The sequence below is a fragment of the Struthio camelus genome, chromosome 18, assembly GCF_040807025.1.
Source record: "Struthio camelus isolate bStrCam1 chromosome 18, bStrCam1.hap1, whole genome shotgun sequence".
NCBI classification, from domain to species: domain Eukaryota; kingdom Metazoa; phylum Chordata; class Aves; order Struthioniformes; family Struthionidae; genus Struthio; species Struthio camelus.
This window is the reverse complement of record NC_090959.1, coordinates 4,626,009-4,644,458: the sequence shown is the minus strand read 5'-3', so window position 1 is coordinate 4,644,458 and position 18,450 is coordinate 4,626,009. Positions and strand designations below refer to the sequence as shown.

The window sequence follows — 18,450 nt, the reverse complement described above, 5'->3', positions numbered from 1 at the left end:
TTACTGCCCCTTTCCAAGGGGCCCGGAGCAGGGCAGGGTCTGGCTGGCAGGATTGCTGGCAGGCCATGGGGCAGGGGGGCCGTTCAGCTGACGTCCAGCCGGGCACCCGTCTGCCAGGCCGTCTGGTGCGTACGTGCAGCGAGCTGTCCTGTGTGACGGGACCTGCTCCTCGGAGATGCTATGAGAGCTCATTGCTCCACCACCCTTCTTTGTAATGCAGCCCAAAGCCAGCAGTGCAAGATGTGGTCTCCAGCCTTGCTTCCCAGCGCCACCCAAGGAAGCGGCACCCCCACGGCTGCTCAAACCCTCCGCCCTTTTCTGTAGTCACTCTGGGAGAAGCGGAGAGAGGCGAGCATGGCAGGGCATTGCTCTGCGCTGGCCGTGATGGCGCCCCAGGGTGCCGGTCCTGCGTGTTGCCTTGCAGCTGCACCGCAATGGCCATCCGTCTCTCCAGCCATCACAAGCACCTGACTTTTGGGAGCTGGAGTTGTTTCTTGGGCTGGCCTGGGGCCTCCTACACACCCTGATTTGTTGGTACCTATGATGGCTGTTGCGGGCAGCCACGGGCATCAGCATGGGCCCTTGGTGGGAATAGTCTGTCCCTGCTCTAAGGAGCTCAGAGGTAATTTCTCTGCACCCCCATTGCTGCCAGGGCTGACCAGAGATCTAGGATGTCCCTTGTTTGCCCAGGCCCTGTCTTCATACGGTATCTCCTTAAACAGCCTCTGTCCTCTTCCATGAATGACCGTTACTTTCAGGGAGCTTGAGTCATTTTGAAGGACCAGCACTGGCAACTAGGGTGTCCATAGCTGAAGCACACCCTGCCGGTTTGTTGTGGGTGTCCAGCACAGCGCTTGAACCCTGGGTCTCTGATAGCCGACAACATGCCCAGGACAAAAACGCAAAGTGTGAGAGGATGTGCGCTGTGCTGGTAGCTAGCTTGCTGCTTTGGAGCTTGCCAGAGCGGGGAATGCGTTGTTCCCAGCCCTCCCCAGTCCTCTCCTGGGAGCAGCAAGCCTGTTGCCCCAAGGGAGGCTGTGAAATCCCTGCGTGGAGGCAGTTCTGTGGGCTGATCTGCTCATCCTCGTGTCCTCATAGCTGGAGTCAAAGGCAGGCAAAGGGATCTCAGAGCGAGCACTGCCAGACTGGAAGGTGGCGTTGAAGAGGGAGCGAGAGGAGCACCAGCATCTCCTGGCTGAGTCCTACAGCGCTGTCATGGACCTCACCAAGCAGCTCCAGATCAGCGAGAAGAACTGGAACCAGGAAAAGGTGGAGCTGCTGGCCCGGTTCAAGGAAGAGCAGCAGCAGGCAGAACAGCAAGTAAAGGACCTGCAGAACAAAATCAACCAGGTACGGGGTCCCCTGTGCATGCACAGGTGCTCCAGCCTTTGTTGCTTAACCCCTGTACGTGCCCTGAGAGTGCGTTAACGTGCTGGGGGGCAAGCAGCCAACGTTTTGCTTGCGCAGAGAGCCAAGCAGCCAGGTCTTGTGCATGTCAAGTGACCAGTGTGTTCTCCAGTTGCAGAAAGGAGCCAGCCCATGGGCTTTGAAGCACTCTGAAGTGGAAAAGCATGGCAGCAACTGGAAAGAGGTGGGCAGGAGAGGGCTGAGGGGTGGGTGAAGACGGGCTGCCTGGCCCCGTGCTGCTTCTCGAGGTGCAGCCCACCCCATCTGCACTGGGACACAATGCAGCCTGCTCAGGTGCCTTGCGTTATGCTGGCGTGCAGAGCTTTGTTGTGCTTGACTGTATGCTGAAAGGCACGTGGAGCTGGCGTGTGCCCAAATAATCACTGCCTTGAACAGCAAACACAGTCTCCCTGGCTGTGTTTGCAAGGGACATGCCAAGAATTAGGGAGAAGCAGACAGTAGAGAAGGTGGTTTGCCCTGCCTTCCTGAGTCCCAGGGGCTTCGGTGGGGTCCATGGGCATAAAAAAGTTGATCTACAACATTCATGGGCACAGGGAGCCCCTTGTAGCTCTAGGAACAGGATGTAGGGCCATGGCATACAGGGGAAGGTGCTACTGCTTGGAGAGGAGCAGGGTGCAGCCTCTGCCCCAGCGCATCATGTGCCTTGGTCCTGTGCATACTGATGCTAGAGCTTTCTTCCATGTCCTCCTAGGCTCTCAATGAAAAAATCACAGACAAAGAGACAATCTCTGAAGCAGAAGCCAAGGGCACCAACTTAAAAAGGTGAGAGAGTCATGCCTGTTGCAGAAGGTGCCTCGTTGTTCCCCAGGGCCAGGAGCAGGCTGCAAGGGCTGAGCCAGGATGTCCCTGGGCTCGGCAGCTCTGCAAGTCTGGGCAGAGGTGCCCATGGCTGGCCTACATGGCACAGGAAGGCCTGCAGGGCTGGCCGGGTGCAGGGCCTAGGGCTTGCTTTGCTGGGTGGCAGGGAGGGGAGGGGGAAGACTGCCCTGCTGGAGGTCCTTTATCATGGTGCTTCCCATGATGGAGAGCCCCTATTGCCCCCTGAGGGTGCCCAGGAGGGATCCCATTGGGATGGTCATTGGCTCCTGGATGCCTCCAGCGGCGCACCACCCCACTGCCCTGTCCCGTGGCTGGTAGCCTAGCTGCCTTGCCAGGCATGTTGTGATCCCTGTCCTCTCTTCTCCCCTCAGGACAAAGTCCGTTTCCTCTATGTCAGAGTTTGAAAGCTTGCTCGACTGTTCTCCCTATCTCCCTGGAAAGACTGCACCAGGGCTAGTCGACCATTCCCGAGGCAAAAAAGCGTCTCCGGCCACACAGCTGCTGCCCAACAGCATCCGGGACAGTGCCAGCGTTCCTCCCCCAAACTGTACATATGTGAATATTGAGCAACCTGTCCCTGACAGCCTGGCCAAAGAGAAGCTGGGTATCTCCTCCTGGGACTACTCCCGGGCAAGCAACCTCTCTGGGCATGACCCATCCCAGAAGCAAATGCAGAGGAGCTACACGGCACCCGACAAGACGGGGATCCGTATCTACTACAGTCCCCCTGTGGTCCGAAGGCTGGAGGCGCCTCTGGTCCACAACAAGGAGGGGAAGATTATGATTGAACCTGGTTTCTTGTTTACGATGGCCAAGCCAAAAGAGCCAGAGGAGTCAGACAGCACCGAAAACACGTATAGCCAGTGGCTATGCAACTTCTCCAAGCAGCACCGAGAGCTGCTGGATGGCGGCACAGTGGAGAGCACGGTGCCTCCAGTCCCCCGGTTCCCATCCTCCCTGCACGACCTGGAGATCTCTGGCAACATGAGCGATGACATGAAGGAGATCACCAACTGCGTGCGGCAGGCCATCCGCTCCAGCTCGCTGGAGAGGAAGGTGAAAAGCACTTCCAGCCAGACAGTGGGGCTGGCAAACGTGGGGACCCAGACCATCCAGACGGTGAGTGTCGGCCTGCAGACGGACCTGCCCCGGAGCAGCATGCACAGCAAGAGCTGGTCCCCACGCAGCTCTTCCCTCATGTCTATGCGCAGCAAGCAGATCTCGTCCTCTCTGGACAAGGTCCACTCCAGGATCGAGCGGCCGTGCTGCTCCCCAAAGTATGGCTCCCCAAAACTCCAGAGAAGGTCTTCCTCCAAGCTGGATGCCACCAAGGACAGGAGCCTCTGGAACCTCCACCAGAGCAAGCAAAATGGGTCTGCCTGGGCCCGGTCCACAACGACCAGGGATAGTCCCGTCCTCAGTAACATCAATGACGGCTTGTCCAGCTTGTTCAGTGTGGTGGAGCACTCCGGTAGCACGGAGTCCATCTGGAAACCGGGCTGCCCGGAAAGCAGGGCCAAGCCCGAAGCCCCCAAGTACGGCATTGTGCAGGAGTTCTTCAGGAACGTCTGTGGGAGGGCGCAGAGCCCCACAGCCACCACGGAGAAGAAGGAGGCCGTTGGTGAGGAGAGCAGCAAGAAAGTGGAGCACCCCACCCCTGCCACCTACCACCAGGTCGAAAGCGTCTCCCGCATCTTGAACAAGAAAGTCCTCAAGCAGAGCAGCTGTGAGGACCCAAAGCCATCATCCCCAGGCCCAGGGAGTAAGGACACGGCCCCCCGGGACCCAGACCTCATCTCGGCTATAGCCAGCGAGGTAATGGCTCTTGCTTTGTCCTGACTGTAGCGTTATGTCCTAGGGCAGGGCAGGCGTCTGGGTGCTGCCTGATACCCGGAGCATGTTACCTCCTGCCCTGGGCGAGATGTGGGCTGCTTTGGTGGATGGCTCGGTGCCTTGCCGTGGCAGCCTGGCCGTGACCGCAGCAAAAGTTCTTCTCTGCCAGGAGGGACCGTGGGTCCCTCTGCGCGGCCGGGGTGCAGCCTGGTTCCCAGAGCAGGATCAGGGCGCGCTGCCCCCACCCTCGCTCCGGGGCGTCCCGCAGTGCCGATGGGAGGCTCCTGCTACCCTCCTGGCCCGGCAGCGGCTCTTGGGTGTGCAGCCCCTCTAATCCCCACCCCCCCCCGTTTTCTCTTTGCAGGACACAGCGTGTGACTGCAGCTCCCAGTCCCTCACCTCGTGCTTCGCCCGGCCGTCCCGCTCCGCTGTCCGCCACTCCCCCTCCAAGTGCAAACTGCACCCCTCGGAGCCCAGCAGGGCCGAGGAGAAGCTGGGGCCCTCCAGTGAGTGAGGGCAGAGGGGACCGGGCTACGCAGTGCGTCTGCTTTCCGCTGTCCTGCCCAAAGAGCGCCCTTCCTGACTCCCGCCGCCGGCCGGGCCCATCTGTCTCCTAACTGTTCCCTCGCCCGCGGGGACGCTTAAGAAGCAGATGTTGCTCTGGAGCCGGGCGCGGAGGGGCGCCGCGCCGGGGTGAGCGGCTCGCGCTGAGGAGGCGCGCGGCGAGGCTCACCGCTCCCGCCGAGGAGCGCGCGGGCAGCGGGGCAGAGCCGGCCCTGGTCCTCGCCTGGGACCGCGGCCTTCGGGAAGCCGGCTGAGATCCCACCGCGCCGAGGACTGGCCGGGCCGCGGCTCGCCGGGGCCCCGCCGTGGGGGAGCGAACGGGGGCCAGCCGTGCCCGAGAACGCCGCGGTGACGCTGTTAACGTAGGCAGCGGCAGGGCCGGCGGGAAAAGCCGTGCAGGGCCCGCTGCATAAAGTCCGTGGACGTGCGTGTGATGCCGTTGTCGGTGTCGTCTCGCGGGCCGGGCGGCGCGGCTGCGTGGGCGGAGGGTGCCGGCTCCGCGCCCCGGCGGCCGCAGCCGGCGCCGCCCGCCCTCGGCCGCAGCCCCCCGGCGCGGCCCTGCCATTGCCACGCGCTTGCATCAGCCCGCCGCCGCTCGCCGCGCGCGCTTCCTCGGGCCGGAAGGAGCAGCGGGGAGGATCCTCGAGATCGCCCGGAGGCTTTTAGTTGCTTGCTCGTCCCAGTGCTGCAGATACGCATCCCTCCCCTGGTTTCCCTCGCTCTTGGCCGTGCCCATCTCCAGACAGCCTTGCAATGTAAATCCAAGTGCATTTGAAAAATAACAAAAGCAGCTCAATTGGAGAAACACCAATCGGATTAAGAGGTTGCGGGCTGGGAGGCCGCAGCTTCAACCGCGGCCTCCGCCCCGCAGCCACGGAAAACAAGCCTTACGGAGGCCGAGGACGCAGCCCCCGAGGCGGCGCGGAGCTCCCGTGCGCCCGCAGATCTCGCCGTCTAAACGCCGCGGCTGGTGAAAGGCCCTAGTGAAGCTCGGTCGCTTGCCTGCAGCTCACCCGGGTGCTTCCCCTGCTCCGTTTTGGAGGGCTGCAAGGCGCCTGCTGGGAGCATCGGCCCTGGGGAAGGCCAAGCCCGTGGAGTGCGTGGTGGGACGTCCACCCGCGGCCGGGCCCCGGGGGTTGTCCCCCAGAGCAGCGTTAGTCACCTGCGCTCCCTTTGCAGCCGACGGAGAGGAAGGCAATTTCAGAGTGCCGTTGGCCCGACCTGTTTTGGAGTCTGCCTTGGGGATGAGCTGCATGCCGTCCTTCCCCCGGCTGCGAGAGGGGCCGGGGAGGGATTTGCCCGGGAGGAGCTGCCTGCAGCTGGCTGGATCTCACAGGGGCGTGCTCTGCGCATTGCTCAGGGGGCTCTGGGCGTTGCTCAGGGGGCTCTGGGCGTTGCTCAGGGGGCTCTGGGCATTGCTCAGGGGCTCTGCGCGTTGCTCAGGGGGCTCTGTGCATTGCTTAGGGGCTCTGGGCATTGCTCAGGGGGCTCTGTACGTTGCCCTGGGGGTCTACGCGTTGCTCAGGGGCTCTGTGCATTGCTCAGGGGGCTCTGTGCATTGCTCAGGGGCTCTGTGCGTTGCTCAGGGGGCTCTGGGCATTGCTCAGGGGCTCTGTGCGTTGCTCAGGGGGCTCTGGGCATTGCTCAGGGGGCTCTGTGCGTTGCTCAGGGGCTCTGTGCGTTGCTCAGGGGGCTCTGGGCATTGCTCAGGGGGCTCTGGGCATTGCTCAGGGGCTCTGTGCATTGCTCAGGGGCTCTGGGCATTGCTCAGGGGGCTCTACGCGTTGCTCAGGGGGCTCTACGCGTTGCTCAGGGGCTCTGGGCATTGCTCTGGGGCTCTGTGCGTTGCTGTCGTTGCATCCTGCAGCTTCGCTCTTGCTGCTGACGCTGCTGCCCCCTCCCGTCCAGCTGCCCGGTGCCCGCAGCAGGCAGGCTGCACGCGAGCCCCGCTGCCACGTCGCAGCCTCCGTCAGCATCGCCGCGACGGCCGGTCACTTCCCCAAGGGCCTCGGGACACCAGGGTCGTCCAGGGCCCAGCAGGCTCAGCACAAACTGCCTTTCCCTCCGGCGGGCGCCTAGCCGCCCCAGCGAGCGCCCGGGCCCCGTGTCACCCAGGGGAGTGGGATGCGACGCGGGCAGCGTGCTGCCCACCCTCACCAGCAGCCCCGCCGGCCGACCAGGCGCTGGGGGGCCCCCGCGTCGGCGCAGCCCTTGGGGAGGTCGGGGTCCCCGTGCCCGAGGAGGCGCAGCGGTACCGCGGGCAATCTCTCCTGCTGTACATAGTTCCTTCCTCGGGGTGGTTTTTAGCATTTTCATTGATTCCTAGGGGGTTTGGTTTGGTTTTGCTTTTTTTTTTTTTTTTAAAAGACTCTCTACTTTTGGAATGTGGTTTCTCATTTTTACAACTGCCTTTTAATTATTTGTAATACTGGTCAGTTCGCTCTTACTCTGTAAATAGTGGTGCTGGGCATTTCGGCCGGGGAGTGGCGGGCGCCCTGGGGTGCAGCAGCCCGTGTCCGGCGCGCCGCGGGTGGTGGGGGGCCGGGAGCCGAGCCGAGCTGAGCGCCGGCGGGCCCCGCCGGCGGCCCTGCCACCTCCGCAGAGGTGCAGTGAGGCGCGAGCTGCTTTGGCCAAGCCCTGGGAGAACAATTGGCTTGAAACGAGCGGCTAATTCGGCCGCTGGGCGCCGAGGTCGGCCGAATCCTGCCCGCCACCAAAGATCTGCTCGCCTTTGCCCCTCTCCTCCCGGTCCTTCTCCGCTGGCGCAGCCCCGAGGTCGCATGAAGGGCGCTTCTGCCCCTGAAGACGGGGCCACCATCGCGCGCCGCACCGGCGTAACGTGCCTGCTTGTCGTGTGATAAATAAGGTCCTGCAGACCCTCAACGCAACCCCTCGGAGATGCCTTCGCTGGGGCCGGGCGCCTGCGTGGCGCCTCGCTGGCCCCACGTGTCCCACCGGCTCCAGGGGTGCCTCCCGCCCAGCTGCCACCGGGTGCCGTGGGGCGACAGCGGGGTGGCCCTGTCCCTCTGGCCCCGGCTTTCCCCTACTGCCCAGCCACCCAGCCTGTGCGTGTCACCCCGCCGTCCTCCGCTTGCCAGCCCGGCTGTCCCCATCCCCGTCCCCCGTGTGCTGACCCTCACGCTCCCCTCCACGCTGCCAGGGCTCCACCATCCGGGCTCCCTGTCCTCACCCGCAGGTCCTCCGTGTCCTCGCCCTGGGCCCCAAGGCCGTGCCACCCAACACGTCACTTCTGTCTCTGCTCCTCGGTGCTCTTGGTGCTATTGGTGCTTCTCGCCCCTCCCAGGTGCCACCCCCATCCTACCCAGCCGCTCACCCCAACCCTGCACGTGCCCCTCTCTCACTCACATCCCAGTCCCTATCGCTCCCCCTGCCCTCCCCTTCTGACCCTCACTGGCAGCAGATCTAAGGTGCCTCCAGGCTCACCACATTAAAATGTCCCTCTGTGAGGTCCTCCATTGCCCACCACTTGCCATCCCTCTTTCCTGTGCTCCTCCTTTGCTTGCCACATCCTGTCCCTCCCTGACCTGCTCCTCCATCACCCACCATGTCCCATCCGTCCGTCGTTCCTGTGCTCCTCCATTGCCTCTCACTTTCCATCCTTCCTTTCTGTGCTCCTCCATCACCCAAGACCTCCCAATCCTTCCTGACTTCCTCCATCGCTCACCACCTCCCATCCCTCCTTCCTCTGCTCCATCACCCACTACCTCACATCCCTCCTTCCTCCACCCCTCTATTACTCACCACCTCCCATCCCTCCTTCTTGTGCTCCTCCATTGCCCACCACCTCCCATCCTTCCTTCCTGTGCCCCTCAATCACCTAAGACCTCCCAGTCCTCCTTCCTGACTTCCTCCATCACTCACCACCTCCCATCCCTCCTTCCTCCACTCCTCCATCACCCACCACCCCCATCCCTCCTTCCTGTGCTCCTCCATTGCCCATGACTCCCAATCTTTCCTGACTTCCTCCATCACTCCCCACCTCCTATCCCTCCTTCCTCTGCTCCTTCATCACCCACCACCTCCCATCCCTCCTTTTTCTGCTCTTCCATCACCTACCACCTTCCATCCCCCCTTTCTCTGCTCCTCCATCACCTACCATATCCCATCCCTCTCTGCTTTGCTCCTCCATCACCTACCTCACATCCCTCCATCCTCTTCTCCTCCATTGCCCACCACATCTCCTCCCTTCCTGCTGTCTTCCTCCATCACCCACCACAATGCGTCCCTCCTTCCTCTGCTCTATTGCCCACCACCTCCCTAGTGCTCACCACCTCCCATTCCTCCTGTGCTCCTCCATCACCCATCACGACTCATCCCTCTCCTGTGTTCTTTTATCACCCATCATGTCCCATCCTTCCTGTGCTCCTTCCTTACCCACCACTCCCTGCCCTGCTCTTCTATCACCCACCATGTCTCCATCTCTCCCTCTTCTCCATCACCTACCACCTCCCATCCCTCCTTTCTGTGCTCCTCCATCACCCACCACCTCTCGTCCCTCCCTCCTTCTCCTTCGCCCACCACCTCCCATCCTTCCTTCTTGTGCTCCTCCATTGCCTACCACCTTCCATCCCCACTTCCTCTGCTCCTCTATCGCCCACCACCTCCCATCCCTCCATCTTCTCCAACATCCACCACATCCCAGCCCTCCTTTCTGTGCTCTCTTCCATCACTCATCATGTCCCATCCCTCCCTGCCCTGCTCCTGCATTGCCCACCACATCCATCCCTCCTCTTGTGTTCTTGCATTACCCACTATGTCCCATCCCTCCTTATCCTCTCGTATCTTCTCTTCCTCCTCCATCCCCATCCCATCCTTTCCATCCTCATCCTGCTTCATCTTTAACTTTCTTTTCCTCCTCCTATTGCTCCAGCCTTTAACATCTCACTATCCCTGCTCATCTTCCATAAGTTCTTTTCCACCTCCCACCAGTCCCCATCCCTTCTCATGGTCATCCCTCCTCATCTTCCTTTGTCTTACCCTCTTCCTATCTCTTCCCATCCTCCATCAACTCCCATCAATACCCCAACTCTCTGTAACCTCCGCCACTTCTTATTTTCTCCCCATTTTTCTTCATCCTCTTCTATCTCCTATCTCATCCTCTTCATCCTCCTCCACTTCCCTCCATCTCAAAATCTGTCCTTGCGTCCCACCATTGCCCCATCCCTCCAGCTGCCAACATCTTCCGTTCTTTCCTCACTTTCGTCCCCCTCCCACCATTTCCCATCCCTATATGTCCTCCTCCACTTCCCATCTCCCTCCCATCTTCATCTTTTTCTATCTCCGATATCCTCATCCCTCCTCTTCTTTGTCTCCCCATACCTCTTTGTCCATCCTTCACCTGCCATCATCTCATCTCTCCTGTCATCCCCCTCCACTTCCCATCTCCTGCCCATCTTCATCTTCTTCCATCTCCCACCATCTCCTCATCCCTCTTCTTCTTTCTCCATCTCCTCATACCTTCTTGTCCTCCTTCACCTGCCAGCATCTCCTCCTCTCTTCTGTCATCCTCTTCCATCCGCCATCATTTTGCCAACCTTCCTCATCCTTCTCCACCTCCCACTGTTCCCTATCTTTCCCCATGCCTCAGCACCTCCCATTATTGGCCTGTTCCTCCTTGTCATCCACTTCCCACCATCTTTCATCCCTCCTCGTCCTCCTCCATTTCTATCTCCTCATCCCTCCCTTTCTTCCTCCATCTCAGTCTCTCTACCCCTCCGTGTCTTCTGCCACCCTCTTATCTTCTCCCCATCCTTCCTATCATCCTCCTTCACCTGCCATCATTTCCCAACATTCCTCATCCTTTTCCACCTCCCACCAGTCCCCATCCCTTCTCATGGTCCATCACCTCTTCCCGTTTCCCTTTCCCTCCTCATCTTTAGCCTCCCACAACTTCCTCCACCCTCCACAGTGTTCTCTACCTCCTTCCATGTCCCTATTCCTCCTCATAATCCTCCACCTCTCCCCATCTCCCCATCCTTCCTTATCCTCCAAGTAACCCACCTACGTCACAGATTCCCCCCCACCCCTTCTCATTTCCCATTTTCCTGATCTCCAGCTATCCTCCCTCACCTCACATCTCCCCCTCTCACCTCCCTTTCATTCTCCTTCACCTCCCAACTCTATCCCTGACCTCCCATCTCCCTGCCTGACTTCCTGCCATCCTTCCTGTCCTCCATCCTCTCTGTACTCTCTTACTCCCAGTATGTCTGCATCCTGCTCCTCCCCCTGTTTTGTATCCCATCTCTTACCACCCCAGTAAAGCCACCTCCAGCCCAACCATCCCTCTTGCAAGCAGAAAAGTCCCAGTCTTTTGGAGATGGGACTGTGAGGGCTAGTTTAGATGACAGCCCATCCCATTCCCACTGCTCAGGGCTCTTTTTTAGCAGAAGTAATGGCCACAGCTTGCAGGTTGGAAACCAGGAAGCCCTTCTCCCTGGAGGTGGTGCAGCTGGAACTGGTCACCAGAGATCTGCCCTTGGAAGGTTTCAGAAATCAGCTAAGCAAAGTCAACAGTGCCCTGATTTAGCATTAGCAACAGCTCTTTTGGAGCAGGGAGCTGGACCAGAGCCACCTGTGGTCCCTTCTAATATACATGTGTGTGCAAGTTCTGTGGAAGACTTCTCCAAGCGGAGGATTTTGGAGAGTGGCAAGAAAGGCCAGGCATGAAAGGCCATGCCTGCCACTTGCAGCTGCTCCATGCAACTCAATCAGGACCATTCCATGCTGCTCAAGCAGGACCACCCCATGCTACTTGAGCAAGACCATCCCATATTGCTCGAGCCCCATAGGGCCAAGCCAAAGGGGTCTCCTTAAATGCTGCCAGGTCACAGGCCTGGGCCATGAGGTATTCCTGAGATGACTTCTCACACCCGGGAGCAGGGACCTTCACATCATCTTCATTTTTCTTCCCTTGGGCTGCGGCCATGCATGGACGTGGCCATCCCCTTCCCGCACCCTTATAGCTAGACCAGGGCACGGGGCTGCTGGGACTGCTGCCAAGGGGTGAATGCGCCTCCTCTCCATCTCATGGGAGCCTCATGCCCTGAGGGTCCTGCATGCAGGGCCCATTCAGAGCATCCCACATGGTTCACGCACAAGGGCTAGCTGGCCTCTCTTGAGGGCAGATGTTGCCCCTTAATGTCAGAGGCTCCTAGCCATCCCACAGAGGGTCTCCTGCCCCTTTCCATGATGGTGTGTCCGAAGGACCATCCCACTGCAATACTGGCAGGGATAGGATGGCCAGGGTTGGGGGGGGGGGGGTGACATTTGTAAAGTGTTCCTATCCAAATGCCTTCCTGGCTCGTCATTTTGGGGGAGGGGTGAAGGGAATTTGCTACCTGTGTTAGAAACTAGCTGAACTTAGGTGTCTCGCCAAGCTGGATTTCTTATTCCAAATGTTCAGACTGTTGTATATTGTACTGGGATTTTTACATTGAATTATTGTAGAAAACAAAAATCTAAACCAAGTCTGTTAAAAATAAACATTAAAAAATTCTCTATGAAAAAACAAGCCGAGACTGTCTCCAAGTCCTCTTTTTACCAGTGTGTCAGAGCAGCAGAGCGTCTCCAGCGCGCGCTTTCTTGTGCCAGCCCTTGCCTGCCACAGCCTCCCAGGAACACCAGCCACTGTGAAGATGCAGCTCCTGCATCCTGGTTTTGTAATGACCTGGACAGTGAAGGAAACAGTCCCTATATTGCAGCGTCTGCTGAGAGCCCAAGCCCCCTGGTGCATAGCAGCGAAAGGTGTTCATCATGCCACCGAGCGCAGCCTGTTCAAAGCCCCAGAGGCTGTGCCCCACCTCACGGGCCAGAGGACAGCCGAGGCCATGGGTGAGCCGTGCTTGGATCCTGGTCCGGGGATCCTGGGTACTGAGGATGTAGCTGGGGTACAGGAGGCTGCTGGCCGTCCCCCAGGATGGGCACCAGGACAGAAGGCTGACTAGGGCACAATGGAGCAGGACAGCTCAGGAAGGAGAGGTGGCCCCAGGGGGATGGACCAGCGCAGCTGCAGGGATGGACAACGCCATACCCCAACCCAGGCCGGGCTGGCTCAGGGGAGGGTGATGGGTGGCTCAGGCCTCTCCTGTGGGTGCAGGGAGACTCCAGTGCTGTGGGAAAGGGCTGCAGAGGATCCCACGGGCAATGGAGGTCCCCAGTCCCTTGTTGGGAGGTCTCATGTCTGCCTGGGGACAGCAGGAATGCCCACTGTGTCCAATCCCCCTCCAGCACCCTCCAGAGACGGGAGTCCTGCTCTGGCTGCTCTGCCCACAGGCCTCTGCCCTGCAACCAATAGCATCCTATCATGTTCTTGGTCCCACATTTCCCACAAAGCTCCAGTAGTTTCCCTGAGTTCAGCCAATAAGGGATGGATTTGAGGAACAGCCTGGCCTGGGGACAAATTGGAGGCCTGAGCTTGGGGTGACCTCAAGGCCAGAGGTGAAATGCTGGTTTGGATATGGAGTAGGGATGGGGGTTCAGTCCTGGGGATACACCAGGCCACCCTCTAGTGTCACTGCAGTACCTCAGCACCCCATCAGCCCCGCTCCAGTGGTGGTTTTTTTTTTGCTCCCAAGTCTGCCTGGCTGCAGGCACATTGCTGCATCACCCCAAATCGCTCTCCCTCAGACTGGGCCCATCCTGCTCCAGGTCCACATGTTGAATGACAGGATGTGGCCGAGCCAGAAGGAGGCAAAGCAAGAGGCAAACCTACCTGCTGGGCACTGGTGCTGGCCCTTGTGGTCCCACCAAGTGTTGGTGCACTTCTCACCCTCCCACTGCTGCCTGAGCATGGGACACACTCCCGTCCCCAAATACAGCCCATGAGCATGCTTCAGGCATGAGCAAGGTAGAAGGATGCAGGGCTGGGCAACACCTCAGGCCACCCCTCTGCAGGTAGCTAACGGCCTTATCGTTCTTTGGGTGCCAGAGGAGCATCCCAGGGCGGCTCAGCTCCTGGCTGCTCTGGGGGCCAGAAGACTGCTGTGGGGAAGGGAGCAGAAGCAGACAGTGCTGGGCAAGGGCACAGGTACATTTGCCCATTGTTGGGAAGAGACCCAGGACTGCCAGTCCACGCGCTGCACCGTGAGGCCTGACTGCAGTGAATTCATGCCTGGACCCTTCATCACTGGTACTGCAAACCCTGCATCGCTGGTACCATGGACACTACATTGTTGACACCTTGGACCCTACATGGCTGACAGCTCAGACCCTGCGTTGCTGACAGCTCAGACACTGCACCACTGGCACCACAGACCCTGAATCACCGGCACCGCAAACCCTGCATTGCTAGCACTGCAGACACTGCATCTCTGGAACCATGAACCCTACATTGCTGCGAATGCATTCCCTGCATCATTGGCACCACAGACCCTACATCACTGGAACCTGCAGGCTCTGCGCCTCTGGCAGCTTAGACCCTGCATGACTGGTATCATGGACCCTGCATTGCTGACAGCTCAGACCCAGCAATGCTGGCACCATGGACCCTGAACCACTGCCACCCGAGACCCTGCATTTCTGCCACCACAGACCCTGCATCACTGGAACCATGAACCCTGCATCGCTGCCACCGCAGATCCAGCATTGCTGGCACTGTGGACCCTGCACGGCTAGCACTGTACACCTGCATCACTGGCACCACGAACCCTGCATCGCTGCAACTGCAGGCTCTGCATCTCTGGTAGTTTAGACCCTGCCTCATTGGCACTGCAGAGCCTGCTTTGCTGGCATCTCAGACCCTGCCTCATGAGCATGACAGACCCCGCATCACTGGCATTGCAGACCTTGCCTCGCTGCCACTGTAGACCTCGCGTTGCTGGCACCGCAGGCCTGCATGGCTGGCAACTCATCAGCAGAGGGCACGCCATTCCCATCTCGCCATGCAGCCTGGGGCCGGCCTGTGCTGCCGGAAACGCAGGCAGCAGGAGCCTGCAGAGCTCAGCTGCACAGCAGGGGCTGCAGCCCTTGACCCGCCGGGGGCTTCTCCACCCCAGTTATCTGTTACTGCTCAATAAAGTCTGGGACAAAAGGAGGTAGCTATGTTTATGGATGGGCAAGGATATGTTCTGAAGCTTTGGGACACCTACAAAGCCGCATGATGAAATCAGTTATTAAACCCTAACCTCTGTAGGAAGCTGCTGATCAAGGCAGCACCTCTCATCCAGCTCTCCCAAGCTTTGTTTCCCTTTGCAGCCCAGGCCCCTGCTGAATGTCTTACCGCCCCTGCTCCTTCCTCCAGCATGAGAACAGCAGCAGCTGGCAGAGCCTGAGTAAACAAATGAGCTGCTGCGAGAGGAGAGTGCATCTTTATAAGGTTAATTGGCCCCGTCCAGGAGACAGCCAGCCATTTTCTTGTGTCTAGATCGCTCAAAAAGCTCTAGCAAACAGCAGTAATGTGTCTCTTGGGTTTGATTTATAACCATGATTGCATTATTAGCTCCTCTAAATGTGAAATGATTATGCATATACTGCGTGCATTCTGCAGAGGGCTAAATTACCAGGCTCTGATATTCGTTAGCTTCTCTTTGAAGCTTTAAAAAGACTGAAATTCAGCGGTCTCTCTCCTAACAGTAGTGCAGGTGGGAATGAGATGGTTCTGGCTTGATCCATGCATTCAGGATAACCCGGTCTGTTTTAGCACCCTGATATCAACGCTGGGGCCAGGAGCATCCGGCTGGGCGGAGGGGAGGGCGGCAGTTAAAGCCGAAGGGTTGCAGAGCTGCGTGCGCTGGAGCCCGGATCTGCTCTTTGGGCTGAGCAGTTACATTTACAAACAAAGGCGCTGGCAACTCCCAGCAGGGCTGCAAGGCTGTTATCGCAGCGCTGATTAAAACTTCCTCCGCTGCCAACGCAGGGGAGGAGTTTGATCTGTGGCGAGGTGTGCGAGCTCGGGCGTTTAACCCCATAGCCGTGGCGCGCTGGTTCACATGGCGAGTGAAGGGCTGCTCAGCCTGGCCCTGGGCTGAAAACCAGGGTAGGAGCCTCCGGGGCGCCCCAGGCCGGGTGAGCTCGGGGCTTGGCCAGGAGCCGGATGGCGAGCGATGCCTGCCACGAGCGTGCAGCAGCGGGGAGCCGCTCAGACTGCCCACGCTCCCTTTTGCCTCTGCGGAGGCCGACAAAGGTGCCTGCTAGGGGCACGAGCACTGTGAGCCCGTTTTAGTGCGTCTAACCTTGAGCACATCCCTTTGGCGGTGCCGCCCGGCCCGTAAGCTGTTCCTCGCTGTCAAATGCCCAAGCAGCTCCCTGTCTCGCGCCCGCTCTGCAGGTCTTCTCAGGAGCACTTGCTTGGTGTCACTTGGGAGTCCTTCCAGGTCCTTTGCTCCTTTCTTCTGCACCTCAATTCCCTGCCCTCTACATTGCCTATAATACAAGACGGCTTTTCCCTCTCGCTACAGGATATTCTGATAAAGCCTCCTGCTGCCTCTGGCATGTCCATGCAAGCCATAAACTTGTTTATTCTGTGATGTCTTCTCTGGGGGCTGGGTCCATACTAGAAAGATATCTTCTCTGATTATCATCCCCAACAGCCATATATCAATGAGCTGCTGAACCTGCCAGGCTGGCCCTATTGCAGCTCACAGGGCCCAGCTCCAGGCTGGCCTGACCAGGAGCTGCTCTGGGAGTTGGGCAACGGGAGAGAAGGTGGCTTGCTGCCCTCCTCCCAGAGGCACAAGCACGTGGGTCTCAGCCATCTCACCGACCTCGGTGCGGCTCAGATCAGCCACCGCTGTATTTTCCTGGGTAGCTTCCTCCGGTGTTTCCCTGCTGTGCTGCATGCTGCTCACCCAGGAAGAAAAAAGATATTCAGCCAGATAGCAAAGGTAAAGGAGTGAATATATCCAATCCAGACTTCAACTGCAAAGACGTGGTCCTGCCGTTTCCTTCACCCATTCATGTGCAACATCTGCCTTCTCTGTCCCCCAGCTCCAGACTCTTTGGAGTCATCACAGCACTCAGATCTCATCCTTGCAGTTCGCAGAAGAGCCCCTTCCACTGGTTTGGCCCAGTCCCAGCAGCACCCCAGGCAGCCACCCCTCTCCATGGAGCCCGTGCTCAGCAGATCCTCATCGCAGGCCAACGGGGCACCTCTCCCTGCACGCAGCCAGATGCAGGGTCCTGTGGGAGGGCCGTGCCACAGCACACCTGGGCTGTGCCTTGGCAGGGTCCTCGTGCTGGCAGAGGTGGAGCATGCAGGGGCCCTTGAGGTGGCTTAGCAGGATGTGCTCAGCTAGGCAGCGAGGTTTTGACCACTCCTTGCTAACATGGACTTACTGGCAGAGGGTGTTTTAGAGCAAGGGAGAGTATTGATCAAGTGAGAGGGTGAGGGGCAGGGGCACAGAGGAGGTGGGCATGGGAGCAGGGGGTGGGGAGAAAGGGCATGAGGAGGGAGGAGAGGTCTACTTGCCTAAAGCTACCACGTACATGATACACTCAATTATTTGCCTGAACAGGGATGAGATTCCCTCCCAGTTTTCGGTAAAAAGGCCAAACAGAAGGAAATCTCCTGAGATTCCCATTGGCATCACCCGGATGAGTAAGTCGGCTGCTCTGTTGGAGCACCCCATTTTCCTAGATTAACACAAGTTTACAGGGTGAGGCTGCCTCCTCACTGGCAAAGAGAGCCGCGCACGTCCCACCACCTGCCCCCCTTGCAGGGCCGTGCCACCGTCACACCTTCGCACAGAGTGATGGGCCCACAAAGGCCTGAGCTGCACAGCCTGTCCTGATTTTCCCGTTCCTCTTTCTTCCCCCCACCCCCAACAGCCTAAGACTGAGGTTTTGCATGTAAGGGAATGTGCAGTGGAGAGTCCCTTAACAAAGGCCGCTGCGCTCAGCGTCGCTGCGCTGCGAGGCTGTTTACAGAGTACCCCAAGCAGGCAGTGAGAGCAACGCACCACCTAACCTGGCCAGTATCTTTTTTTTTTTCCCTCTGAGTTTCTATGCAGGACCTTAAGGTACAGTAGTATGTCCCCTTCCTGTGTTTTCATTCCTTTACAGGAAGAGGAAATGAAGGGCCAGAAATGAAGTTGTTTTTCCGAGGTTGCCTGGTGAGTCAGGAAGAGAGCTGGGAGCCAGGCTCTGAGCACGTCCTGCAGGACCCGGCCCCACCACACACCGACTCCAGTGTGAGACCCTCTTGACTGGAGGCAAGCTGCTGTGGAGGAGCTGGAGGAGCAAAGCATGGTCGCGCAGTGTGATGGAGACCATCTGTGTGGTCCCCAGGCCTGTCCATGGGGTGCTTCAACAGCTATCCAACTCTTGCGAGAGGCGAGAGTGGTGCAGCATGGGCAGAAGGCAGGCTAAGTGTTCTTGAGGCTCTCCTGAGTTTTCTTCCTCGTAGGTGCCTTGTGCGAGATGAAGCGATTGTTCTCCATCCAGTGGCCTCTTGGGTCACAGTTGCGGACAGCTGAAGCACAATAACAAAATCCCCCAGCCGCGGCAGCCCATACTGGGCAACGCAGGACGGAGGACAGCTGACAGGCTGCTGGGGCATGGTGCTGCCCCAGCCTCATGGCTCAGGACGTCCTGCCCACAGCAGGCAACAGCTGCTTGAGAGAAATCATGCTGTCACTGAGCCTGGAGAAGAATTTAAGCTGGACAAATCACTGAAAGCAAAAGGCCAGTGAGAAGGAAACCAGAGGATGCCTCCCAGCTCTGCACCTCGCACAGGGGGCACCCTTCCCATGGCAGGGAGAGTAGTGAAGTTCCTGTTCCAGGAATGAGGGACAGGAGGTTTGTTAGCGAACTAACGAGCCCTGCTTGTAAATACAAAATCCTCTAAACTGA

General features: G+C 58.9%; 1 protein-coding gene across 4 annotated transcripts in view; it reads left to right on the top strand.

Moving 5' to 3' along the window:
* Nucleotides 1-5,150, top strand: part of MTCL2 (microtubule crosslinking factor 2) — a 40,359-nt gene extending 35,209 nt beyond the window's left edge. For 3 of the 4 annotated variants that reach the window (XM_068912437.1, XM_068912438.1, XM_068912440.1), the window contains exons 11-15: nucleotides 1,099-1,350; nucleotides 1,520-1,591; nucleotides 2,120-2,190; nucleotides 2,619-4,062; nucleotides 4,445-5,150. In XM_068912437.1, the coding sequence (XP_068768538.1) occupies nucleotides 1,099-1,350; nucleotides 1,520-1,591; nucleotides 2,120-2,190; nucleotides 2,619-4,062; nucleotides 4,445-4,594 (1,989 nt within the window). In that variant the 3' untranslated portion in view covers nucleotides 4,595-5,150. The remainder of the gene's footprint in view (nucleotides 1-1,098; nucleotides 1,351-1,519; nucleotides 1,592-2,119; nucleotides 2,191-2,618; nucleotides 4,063-4,444) is intronic. The other variant, XM_068912439.1, reaches the window with a different exon arrangement.
* Nucleotides 5,151-18,450: the final 13,300 nt, after the last annotated feature.